At 30.0% G+C, this 13,155-nt stretch overlaps 1 protein-coding gene across 1 annotated transcript; it reads right to left on the bottom strand.

The window, feature by feature from the left end:
• Nucleotides 1-392: 392 nt before the first annotated feature.
• On the bottom strand, nucleotides 393-6,968 carry LOC8287768 (long chain acyl-CoA synthetase 4). Its single transcript, NM_001323770.1, is given in 19 exon segments — nucleotides 393-703; nucleotides 1,032-1,151; nucleotides 1,254-1,436; nucleotides 1,763-1,902; nucleotides 1,979-2,224; nucleotides 2,350-2,467; nucleotides 2,566-2,641; nucleotides 2,901-2,967; nucleotides 3,521-3,608; nucleotides 3,794-3,904; nucleotides 4,067-4,234; nucleotides 4,751-4,845; nucleotides 4,922-4,961; nucleotides 5,139-5,215; nucleotides 5,437-5,485; nucleotides 5,847-5,903; nucleotides 5,993-6,082; nucleotides 6,199-6,262; nucleotides 6,663-6,968. Coding segments are annotated over 19 exon segments (1,998 nt in total). The 5' UTR covers nucleotides 6,824-6,968; the 3' UTR covers nucleotides 393-655.
• Nucleotides 6,969-13,155: the final 6,187 nt, after the last annotated feature.

Raw genomic sequence — 13,155 nt, forward strand, 5'->3', positions numbered from 1 at the left:
CTATGTTAACATGTCCGAGTGTCGCAGCCGTGTTCACTTCTCTTGGCTGAACTGATTCAAGCCTGTGTCACGTTGATTTCTCCCAATTGTTTTTTCTTATTTTTTCTACTTTTGAAATTCAATTTTGGAGAGAAGCAGAATAAAAAATACAGTAAAAATAAAAAATACAAAGTGAGAATTTTAAAAACATTTATGCCTTCTCCTCTGTTTTCATACTTGATTAAAAAATCGATGTCTTTTGTAGACGAATTTTCAGGGCATCTTCTACAAAAATAAAATATAAAATAAAATAAAATAAAACAATAGACAAAAACAAAAAAAATAAAGGAATAAACGAGGTATAGGAATGCAATGCGGACTGAAGTTGATTACATTTTCAACCACAGCAGGAGTAGATGCAAATTGCAACATCTGGTAACATGGATTTATTGCTGGATAAATATTAGAAAAATATTTATGAAGTTTGTCTAAACTCCATTACATGAAACATTTTTCTGTCGTTTGCTATAGGCTATGGCCCTTCAAAAGAAAAGCACTATTCCTTGGTCCACCAAATAGCAATGCCTATGAATTACCCTATGTACAGTCACTAGAAAAAATGTAATGCAATTACTAGTCAGGCACCGTCGAACAGCAGACCAATGAGATGCTCCACTCAAGCACTGGGTTTGCTTGCGTTTTTATACATGTCGTCAATAACTTTCTGCACAGGAAACTTAAGAGGTCAGTACTTTGTATGCATTTTTATCACATTAATAGAACAAAAGTTTTACAATTAATGGACTAGAAAGATCTTATGAACACTCAAATTCAAGGAAATATTGCATGATGAAAAAGAAAGGGTCTGGTGGCGCTGCAGAACTGGCAGCTAATGGATTATTAGCCAAGCATCAGTCGTATTACCAAGATACACAAAACGGTTTAGATATTTTTCCACTGTATTTAATATATTTATGTCCAAGTTAACTCCTAAATATTAGAAAAATGGAAAAGGCTAATTCGAGATCCCAACGATAACAATGAGGAGCTACCTGGTAGTATTTGAGCAACTGGGGCCTCTTTTTCTTATATGTAGGAGTGAGGAGATCACGTTCTATGTCAAATGGCTCAGGATCAAGATGAACAGCTTTAATAGATTCGAAACCTTTCAGCTGCCAAATAAGTAAACGGGTTAGAATCACAAAATGTGTAATTTAGCTTTTGAATGGTGGAAAGCCTTTTCCATCAACAATGAAGTGCAACTAAGCAGGAACCTTTTTTTCTTTGCCAATCTTTGTGAGCTCTCCAATAATATATTGTTTTGCCCTTGGATTTTCGCAAAGGGATTTGAAGTCCCCATCCACACTATTCTCTTGTGCCCAATGTTCAAGAGCTTGCTTATTGGGGTTAACAACAGCAACAAGGAATGACTCGAAGCTGTTCCCATAAACCCATATCTGAAATATACAAATAAAATGATCATATAAGATTTGGATCAATGCATATCAAGCAAGCTATGAACAAGACACACCAAAACCCATAAGTAGGATTATTAATTTTTGCTACAGAAGTTGTTGCTGGCAGAAGAAAATGGAGAGCCAGTAATTATTCTTAAGTGGTATGTCCTGCTATATTTGGGAGAGATCAATTGATCTAAGTTCATACCTCTCCATTCACATATTGGGAGGACATACACAAAAGCCAATATGCAGCAGTTAAAGAGTACAAGCTCCAATACAGCAATAAAGTGGCAAAAATATATCGAAGCATCAGAAATGCATACCGAATCAACATCAGAAGCAAGACCATAAATATTCTCCAAGTTCTCAACTGCAACATATTCTCCTTGAGAAAGTTTAAATATGTTCTTCTTCCGGTCAATAATTTTCAAGCTCCCATCTGCTTGCCATTCACCAATATCACCTGATGAAAGAACATTTTAAACAAATAAGCTAAAAGCTAAAAGAAAACCCAAAATTCACAAATAAAATAAGCAAACCTGTGTGGAACCAGCCATCAATCAGGACCTCCTTGGTGAGGTCTTCTCGTTTGTAGTAACCAGCAAAGACAGTACTCCCCCTCACACAAATTTCTCCACGGGGTGTGCTTGAAAGAGCATCATAATTCATTTCAGGAACAGATTCTAGGCATACATCCACATTTGGCACAGGAGGGCCCACTGTGCCAAGCATTGCCATTTCATTTGGTAGTGAGACAAAAGTGCCAGCACAGGTTTCTGTCAGACCTATATTTGTACAAACAAAATTATCCAGTGGAATTAAGTTTTCATCACAAAAAGTAAAGGCCAAACAGGAAAGTAGAAAATTGAACAGAAAAAGAATTAGGAAGCAAAAGATATTGAAAGTCTACCATATCCTTGCAAAACATGAGCACATGAGACCACCCGCAAGAAAGCTTCTACATGGATAGCAAGAGGTGCAGCTCCTGATAAAATAAGCCGTACTTTTCCTCCCAACCCTTGTTTTACCTGACGAAAGAAAATAAATGAGATCTGAAGTAGCAAGCAGGATTTGCTTAAAACCACAAATCCCCAATTAAGTAATCGAGTGGAGAAAGAAGAATTACCTTATCAAAGACAAGTTTGTCAGAAAGTGGCGATGCCTCATCATGTGCTAGCCCCTTCTTCATGCAACTTAGTTTGCTATATTAGACAGTAAGAAAGCATTAAAACAGGTAGCTAAACAGCAAGAAATGCAAGTAAAAAGTGAAAATTCAAATTGGAACTTAAGTAAATCCAGCTACAAACAAAAAGGCCTTGCCAGATATAGTAAAAATCCCAGGCACCAAACCACAGGGAAATATAAATGAGAGAAAATGAGCAGAAGTAGAATTTTTGACTCTGAACTTACAAACTTTAATTTTTCTAATCTATTAAAAGCATATAAAGAGATGGAACTTACTATGAGTATGCTAAATTGAATAATTTGTTTTTTAAGAAGCCTCCTGAAGAAATCTTCTGTGTCAAACCTGAGCAGTCAGCAGTTAAGCCAGTTTTGAAGTTAGAGGAGAAGTAAATAACCATACTTTCGATTTAGATATGATTGCATTAAGAAAAGAAGACATTTATGATTAAGTTCAGCTAATTCTCTTAAAGAACAAGTTGATGCTTGGAATTCAGGAATACAATCATATATTAGAATCTCAAGGAAACCTGAAGCTTTTTAGTGTTAAAAGCATGATTCTATGACCTAATATTAATGTCAAATGAGGAGCCCTCTGGTCACCATTGCTCAATGGAACATGACTCCTTCGAGAAGGAGGATAAGTTTGAGACACCATAATGGGTCATAGACTAACAAAAGAATGAATCAGGGCTAGTTCTCATACACCAAGAGATGATGTTTGAAAAAGAAAAAAAAAAATACAATCACAACTAGAAAGTTCTAGGCACCAAGCATGCACAAATCAGAAGAGGACATATAATCCAGATTCAGGGATCTCTAAGACTTATTTCTCAAGCATACAGAAACTTCCAGATAAAGAAAATGCCAAGAAGGCAAGAAGACAAAAGAAAGTCAACCTGAATGTATTCTATCTAATACACGGGGAACAGCACAGAAAATAGTTGGTTTAAGCTCCCCAATGTCTTCAATTAATAATTTGACATCCTGCAAATATCGAAGATTAAAACAACTTAAAAGAAGCATTTATGCTGTTGAAGCCTTAAATTAAAGAGACTAAATAGCTTTACAATCAATGCATTAAAGTGGATAAAGGTGCAGCTGGGTCAGATAAGAGATAATTCCAAAATTAAGGGACAAAAGAAAGGTAATGATCATGCAATCATGCTTACCCCTCGCCAGAACCCTATAGAAGCACCGTGCGAAATAAATAGCTCCTCAATCACTCGATCAAAGATATGAGCGAGTGGAAGGTATGAAAGGTATACATCTTCTGAAGTCAACTGTAAATTTTAACAAAAAGATAAAAAAGTTAAAAAAAGAAGTTACAGGCAAATACAGTTGAAAGATAATATGCTAACGTACTGTCCAAAGAACAATTTAAGCTTGCTTTAGCAGCATCAATTTTATGATTCATGTCCAAAACAATAGGAGAAAAAAATAACCTGTTCATTCACACTCTCAAGTAGCCTTCTCACCCCAGCTATAATGGTCACAATGCTATCATTTGAAATCATTACTCCCTTTGGATCGCCAGTTGTTCCGCTGGTATACATTATCGTGCAGATATCACTTTTCTTTTTCTCTGGGAGATCATATTGTTTATTCTCCCCCTGTGAGGAACAGAAATAAAGGCTATTACTCACTAGTAGTCTTGCTAAAGCATAAATCAGAATCAAAAGAAAGAGAGGGGAAAGAGAAAAGAAAGGTAGGTATAGCAGCTTTAGTGGTCATCCATGCTAATGGACATCAGAAAAATGATTACTAGCAAACTATTATAAAACCTAATAGATATTTAATAGAATCTTGCTATGATCAGGTATATAACATTACACCATATTTATGAAAATCAAGGGCATAAAATCCATCCCATGAATTAAAAGAAGTATCTCCTTCACATTGCCAATGCGCAACACAGGAAAACATACATGTCCAGAACAAATAGCTACTTCAAACATAACTGTGGGTCACTCATACATGTGATATTTACCACAGAATGATGATGATCTCAAGGTAATTCTGATGCATAAATTGAAAAAGCAATTTCAAGCTCCATTTTTTCTACTTTTAAGGTAATAACGAAATAGAAGGAATCGTTAAGATCAAAAAAGAAAGAAAGAAAAGCCTACCAGTTTTAAAAAGTCTTCCCAAGAATATGCTACTAAACCAAACTTCTCCATCTCTTCTCTTTGTTCCCGTGCAATGTTGCCAAAGCTCACAATTGCTACAAAATGAAATGTATACAATTTTATATAGGTGATAAGTGCAAGGAAAATAATCTTCAATTAATATCAACTTACTTTTTATGTATTGTGCAGCACTTGGAAATGTTTTTAACAGCTGAAAGAAGAAATCTATAGGTCAGTAAAGACATTAGCATAGAATAATAAATTCCTAACTACTTGCAGAGCAACGAATGTCGCATATTCAATGAAGAAAAGGAAAAAAGGAAAACCTAAGTAAGAAGATCCATTCAGCAATGTGGATCTCTAAAGTATAAATATGTATTACATATACCTCGGGAATTTTCTTTTCTTCTACAAAAGCAATTGAGACCTCGGCATGGCATATGATATACTCCACAGCACCAGCACCTAAAACAGAGATTGATGAGGTAAACACTAAATTCTTCTTTATAGCTGGAGAGATTAGAGTTTAACATATATGTATTGAATAATGGAAATATATGTCATAGTGATCATTATCCAACATTTAGCAACCTGATTTTTTGTATAAGACATACATGAACTGCAGGACGTGAAAATCACTTCAAAAATTATATGCTTGTAGTTCCATGGTTAAGAAATGTACTTACCTAAAGTGTCATATAAGGGAACACAATAAAGCCCGTGAGCATTGCAGGCCTGCATCAAATTATAGCATTAACAACACGAGAAACAGAAAAAAAAAATGTGAAGAAAAAACAGCACAAATGTAGAACCAGGAAATGAACGAGCAAACACATGACGAATATGCCAGCCCCGTTATTCAAGCAAAAACAGCAAGGATAAACTAAGGTCATAAATCCCTTGAAAACCAAAATATCACCAGCAAATTTAATAGTTCAATACTTTAGCAGTAGAAGTCATGATCTTCAGAGTCCACCCCCACCCCACTTATTAAGCATTTGTCTTTTCTGAATTGAGAGTTGACTACGCACAAATATTTATTTCAAGAAATCAAAGGAAAAAGAAAACAAGAAAAGGAGAACAAGAGACAAGGTACCTCCATGCTCATTATCCACTCAGCGCTGTTGGCACCATAAATACCACATTTTTCTCCCTATAAATAAACAAACAAATAAGAAATTCCAGAGCAAAATCCTGGTCACGAAATTCAAATATCTAACCAAACTCAAAGAGTGATTTTACCGGTTCAACACCACAGCTCCGTATAGCATTACCAACTTTGATGACCAAATCATATACTTGTTTGTAAGTTTGCCACACGTATTTACCAGCCTATGCAATATAAAAATCACAGTTACTATCATAGTAGATTAATAAATTGAATTTTAATTAAAGCCAAGCCTACAAGATACAACCACGATTTTATCTCAGGGTAAAGGCAGAGATACCTTGCCATTCACAAACTCTCGGTGACCAAGCATGGGATTATTAGGATATTTCTCCACGCTCATGCTGCCAACAACAACATATTAAACTAATTAATAATCATATTAATTAGCAAATACAACAATTAACACTCTATACTTAAAAATAATAGAAAATGTATCAGCTGCCCTAGACTAATAGTAAATAAGCAGATCAAAGTTAATAGCTTTGATATATTTTTTTAAGGAAAAAATAAAAAAGAAGACATGTACAGATGCATTTTTTGGCAGAATCAAAAATTGAAATTCCTAAATAGCGAACTTTGAGAATATTCTGCTAATAACTCAGTGTATAAGATCCGCGAGCTAAAAAATCAACTAATTTTTTTTTAAGGAAAAAAGAAAGGAAAAGAAGTGAAGTTGACTTGTTGGGTAGAGAAATTTTCTCAGGGAACAAACAGAAAGGTAGGTAGGGAAAAAGAAGAGACCGAAAAACATCCCAGCAAGAATCCAAGCCGGGAATGGGAGGAGGAAAACCATCTTTAGCAAAGAGACTGCGATAAACAGGACCAACTGATGGCTTTCCATCTTTAGCTTCTTTGGCCTTCTCTACTTCTATCAAATACTTTCTCTGCCTCTGTTGTGCCATTATTTATCTATCAATCAATCAACCAATCAATTTTCTTGTTCTTCTCTATATCTGCTATCGAGTATGCGTATAATAGCCAAAAGAAAATAAAACAAAAGAAGAAGAAGACGAAGAAGAAGAACACAAATAACGTGTTAGTTGTTGCGACGATTGAGAGATTAGATTGGGGAATATAAATTAAATTAGGTGGCTGTGGCTGTGGCTGTTGTTGTGGGCCGGAGTGGAGAGGAGTTTTTCGTAATTTCGATCAGACCGAAACAAGTTTCTTCTTCTTCTTTTGTGAGGGGGTTTTTCGTTTGACTAGTATTCATACTTGAGGGACGGGGTTAAGTAACCGAATCCAAGTGTGGTTTTGATTTTGATTTTCTTTTTTTCTTTTTTTCTTTTCTTTTGAACTGAGAGTTGAGTCCGTGACTCAGTGACCCAGAGTCCAAACCTAACTTTGGTTAAATCGCTCCCTTTTTCGTAATAATATCTGGAACATAATATTCAAATTTTAGATTTTTCAATTATCTGATTGTAATGTATTAATATATATTCAGTTTCCAAAATAAAATAACGTTCTTAATTTTGAATCTCCGTATTTATATCTATTTAATTTAAGTTTTATTATTGATAATATTTAATCTTTTATTATCAATAATGATTTCTGAAATACAAATATGAATTGAATTTTTTTAAATCCAAGTAAGAAGTGACAAATTTGTTTTATAAAATATCTTTTTTAAGTCGTTAAATTAATAATGATATAGACTGGTATTTAGTTTTTCTTTTATTAGTTAGCTTTTTGTTTTTGTTAATAATAGTCAGTTTCTTTCTTATATTTATTCATTCAGGTTGTCTTTTTATCAGTTGAGTCATTGTATAGATCAGTTATTTGATAGCAAATGATATGTGTTGGGTAGTTAGCAGCAAATAGTTATTTTTTTCTTTATCGATTACTCTTTTCTTTTATAAATAGTTGATATTCGAGCAGTCAATTATTTTATAGGTCTCCAATTTTATTTTTAATATAAATTTCTTTTCATCTAGTTTTTGCTCCAATATTTTATTTTTATAATTTGTTGGTTTTCTAATTGTTATGGAGGCTTATTATTTAACCGACTATTAATGGGGAACTTTTTGTTCAATCTGATGCTAAAGGGAACATTTTGCTCAAGCCATTGTTAAAGAGAACTTCTTATTCAATCTCTCTTGATAATGACAAATCTATACACATTCACATTTGAATTAGACTTTTAGTTAATTCTTAGACACACACAGTTTTTTATAAATTTAAAAAATAATATTTTTTTTTTATAAATTAAAATAATATTTTTTATTTTTGAGATATAAAATAAATAAAAAATTTAAAATACTACGCGTCTATCCAACATGAGCTTTTGTTCAACTCTTTTATTATGAAAAGTTGTAAAATTAAATTGATTTTCTAAATCCAATATACATTTGCAAAAAAAAAAAAGGAATAAAGATATTATTCTCATTTCACTAACCATTGTATATATTTCCAGCAATAAGGCAAATATAACTATTGATATTAATTTCTGAAATCTAAAATTCTTTTAACATGTATGCTTAATTTTTGACCCGTATAATTTTTATTTTAATATGTGTATTTATTTTGACATGAGATTCAAGCTTATATGTAATTTTATAGTTTTTTTATTAATTTATTGATTAATAAGTTATATTCCTAATTCTAATCCTAAGAAATAATATATTAATAATAAATTAATTTCCTAATTAGATAATGATTAATTTTCTAATTAGATAACGATTATTCTAAATAATATCATATTTATTATATTTTAATATTATTTTAATTAATAAATTAGTTTTCTAAATAGATAATAATTATAATTGTAGAAAATATAATTTTTAAATATTATATTCACTAATAAATTAATATTTTAATTATATAATAATTTCTAATTCTAAAAAATAGTAATATCGATTATATTGATAGTATTAATTTATATAATATTATATTAATTAAATAATATTTTAAAAATAATTCTATATTATTGCATTAATGAAAATTTAAAGTTTTAAAAATAAATTAAGAACATTTAAAAATAGTTAATTATTGTTATTTTTATAAATATTATAAATTAATATTAAATATTAAAAATCTATTAAATTTTATCTATAAACTTAATTTTATAATAGAAATAATAATAACCGCAATGCAACACATGAATAAACGACTAAAATTTTATAGATTTCAAATCTAACATGTCATGCTTGTAAAGGATCTTTTCCATAACACTCAAATAGGGGGAAACAATGGTATTAAAGCCTTGTGTGCAACTTTTTCACTCTTTCATTTTTTCCAATTATAGATAGGTTTCAAGTATGTTTTGGCACTAGTTTTTCTCTTATAAAGCGAACCATTAATCTCTAAAGAGTATTACAACATCCCGAATAAACCCTAAGGCAGTATATTAAAAGGTTCATTGGAGAAACGGTCTGAATTGAAGAACTAATTGTGATAGGATTCATTAGCGGCACAACCAACAACGAACTCAATAAAGCTATGCAATTAGATTATGGATTCTGTTTATAGATTGGCTATTCTTTTACCTTAATTATTTAAGTGTTTAATTTGATGATATAAATCAATGTTTATATCTCTTTATATATATATATATATATATATATATATATTACATTTACGTTACATATAAAAATATGGATAGTTATTTCAAATAAAAAATTAATTTATTTGAGAGATTCTTTGTATATAACTAAAATAATTTATATATTTATTTATTTAAAATTAATAAATATGTGTCAATCATCTATCCGATTAGTATATAAATAACTATTTATTTTTACTAATTATTTGCTCTAAACACGTTGTACATCTCATACTATAAATACAAGCACTAGGAAACTGAATCTATCAATAATATAGATCAATCTCTGAATCAAGTTCAAAGAAATAAAATGCTTCTTTATTTGTAAAAATGATAGCATAACAACTTAATTAATAAAAGGGAAATTGGCCGAACAAGTACTAAATTGAGCCTTCTAACATTACCAATTTGCTGTCATTCCAGAAGCGTGAGATACGCATACGCCAGAGTTAGACATGCAAATTAGTTCCCAATTTTATGGACACCCACTCAATTACGCTTCAACCCTAAGACATACATTCAATTACCCTCTCTTCCTAAGTACACCAGTCGCTCTAGTTTCAGGTTTCCGACTCTCTCAATCTTATTTCTTCTTTTTTCAGTGCATATTTATTCTTTTAACTTTCAATTTAATTTAATAGACACATAAACTTAATTTTTTATAATATTTTAATTTTTTTGACACGTGTCTTCATTTAATACATCCACATATATTATACAAAGTATTTAAATATTACCATAAGATAAAATTTAAGTATATGTTAGATTAATCAAAAATTAAAATATTAAATTAAATAATCAAATATAAACTAAAAAAATATAAATGTGTATTTAGATTTTTTTTTTTTAATTTAGTATGGTTTGAGCTCTAATATTCTCGTCTTACCATCAAAAGTTAAGAATGATAATGAGAATGAAAATATAAGAACAATTTTTTTTATATATATTATCTTATTCAATATAAGTAAAAATTAAATTATTTTTACTATTGATTAATGATATTTAATTTTCTATAGTATGAAATAAATATATAGTAATGTAAATATAAATAATAAGTTATCAATTTAGTTTTATTTGATCATTTAAAGTTTATTTAATTCTATTTTTATACAAATAAAGAATTTGTTTTCTAAAAGAAAAGAAGAAATGAGCGATTAATATTTATGGATAAATCTTATTCCGTTTCTAAAAAATCTTTGAGTAATCGAAAATTGATTTTTATTCTTATTATACCTTATATTTTTTACCAACCAAACGCACACCAATAATTCTATATATTTCTCTTTAAATAGGCAGTGGGGAGTTTCCTTCTTCTTCATGCAGCCCACCCACATTGACTTTATGCCTCTTTCCCTTTTCTTTTACTCTGCACTTTCCTATTCATTTTCATACTAAAATCACGACCTCTGGATCCATGGTTGTTGAACTATTCTCTTTATAACTGTTGCAGAAGTTTTTATGTATTTCCAATAATATAGCGAATAATAAATTACATTATATGTGTTAATCACAAGAGTCAAATTTAATATAACATTATTAAAAATAAAAGTCAACCATCATCATAAAATTAAAAGGTGGTACCATTGGTATTAAATTAAGAGTTCTTATTTGCTTTTACCTATTCTTTGGTTAAAGTTGTTTCTTTTGTTCTTTTTTGAGTTTTATTTTGGGTAATAAATAATGGGGGAATACAAAATAGACAAGGCAGTGGTCGTACTATATAATTCGAAAAACTTTGCAGTTGAGGAAGCTTGGTAAAGGTATGGTCACTATTAAGAACGTACGAGTAGAAAAGGTACCCACAGTCTCGATATAAATTCTGTTAATGGGTGCACAGCTCCTCTAGGCTTGCAATAAATATCCGGCTTAAAGTTCCAATATATAGACTAATACTTGAGAAAATCTACACATAGTAGATGAACATAATATATGATTTTTTTTATCTTATATTACTTATAATTTAAAAATAATCACTTAGTTATTCATTCAAATTATGTTGGATTAGTAAGGATATTTGTTTTTAGAGATTTTAGGATTTAGTTGGACAATTTTTTATTATATCTTTTATCATTTTAAATTGTGCAAATTATAGTTGTACTGATATGTACAACTCACTAATAATAATTGATCTTAAAGGACTTTAATTTCTATAAATATCTTAAATTTTAATGCGGTGTAATATTTAAGAGTTGAGATGAATTCTTGAGAAAGCATCAAGACACACACGTGGCTTCGTATGATCTCTTTCCATAAGGAGTTGGAGAAAGGTGGCATTTATTGTTACGACCCTAAGAGGCGGAGGCGGCTCACATGATTTAGGCATGGCTCATACATTGCCTCAAAAGAATGCACCACAAACAATAAAATATATAGGGCTTATGGAATTGCCGTAAGAATATAAAACCTAAAAAATGTTATTCTCTAGCAATATTTTAAGGAAACTGGACCAACACTTTCCTCAATAAAATAACGTTCAGGTTTCTTCGTACCAAAGTATAAGCTTATACGTGGAGAACATTGTCCCCAACTCAACTTAGATGATTTGGGGTACTACACCTTTAGCAATCCCTTTCTTTTTTTTCTCTTAAACATCATTATTAATTTTTCAAAGAAAAATAAATAAATAAAAATTGTTAAAATCTATTAGTTAAAGTAACAAATTTTTTTATTAATTCCAACTAGATACAATGTACATTATTCTAACTACAAATATTTTTATTTGTAAATTATAAATTATATTTTTTATGTGAGAAATATTTATATAGCATAAAATTTAAAAAATAAAATTAAAATATAATAAAATAAAGTTGTTATTATAATAATTCAAAAAAATATAAAAATCACACATTAATTTATTTTTTTCATAAAAGATAAATACAAAGGTAATATATTTATAAAAAAAATAAATCATCTAACGTAGACACCACAATAAATAAAAAAATTTATGTTATATTTTGGCAATGAATAATTGATATATATTATATTATTTAAAATTAATAAATATGTATTAATTATTTATTAATTTAATAAATAAATGGTGATATATATTAAATAGAAATAAAAATATATATGTATGGTTGAAGTTAAAGAGGAGCCGTAGACTATAGACTATTGGGATGAAGAATAATTACTTACAAATGAAATACGTAGGCATGACTGGGACTTGGTCTTTTTCTTCAAATACAAGTTGTGCATATGAATAATCAAATAAATAGAAAAGTCCGTTAAGTAGGAATCTGTGATTTGAATATTCTCAAAATTAACTGCAACTTATGACAATTGTTGTTTATATGAATTGGAATTGTGTGAAATGTTCCTCTTACCCTTTTAACAAACGCATGTGGACCGCCATTAATCACTCGGTAATCCATTTACAACTTAAATTAGCATTATAGTTTCCACCCATAAACGATAATTAAGGACAAAAAGATAATTAAATCTCAGCCAACCTTCTTAATTGCAACTTGGCATAATTGATCCTCAATTTAATTTATGAGATCTCATTCTTTTCTTCCACAAATCTGCTACTAACTCTAAATACAGATAACCTTACCCATCATCCCTAACAATCAAATCCTACGTCGACGTTTGTTCATAACTGTTGCTTGCTTTTCTTTTCTTTAATTTGTAGGTTATTTATTGAATTTATGACTTTGACCTTTTGCAGATAGTCTAATTTACTTAATTTAAGTT

The sequence above is a fragment of the Ricinus communis genome, chromosome 5 (assembly GCF_019578655.1).
Source record: "Ricinus communis isolate WT05 ecotype wild-type chromosome 5, ASM1957865v1, whole genome shotgun sequence".
NCBI lineage: Eukaryota > Viridiplantae > Streptophyta > Magnoliopsida > Malpighiales > Euphorbiaceae > Ricinus > Ricinus communis.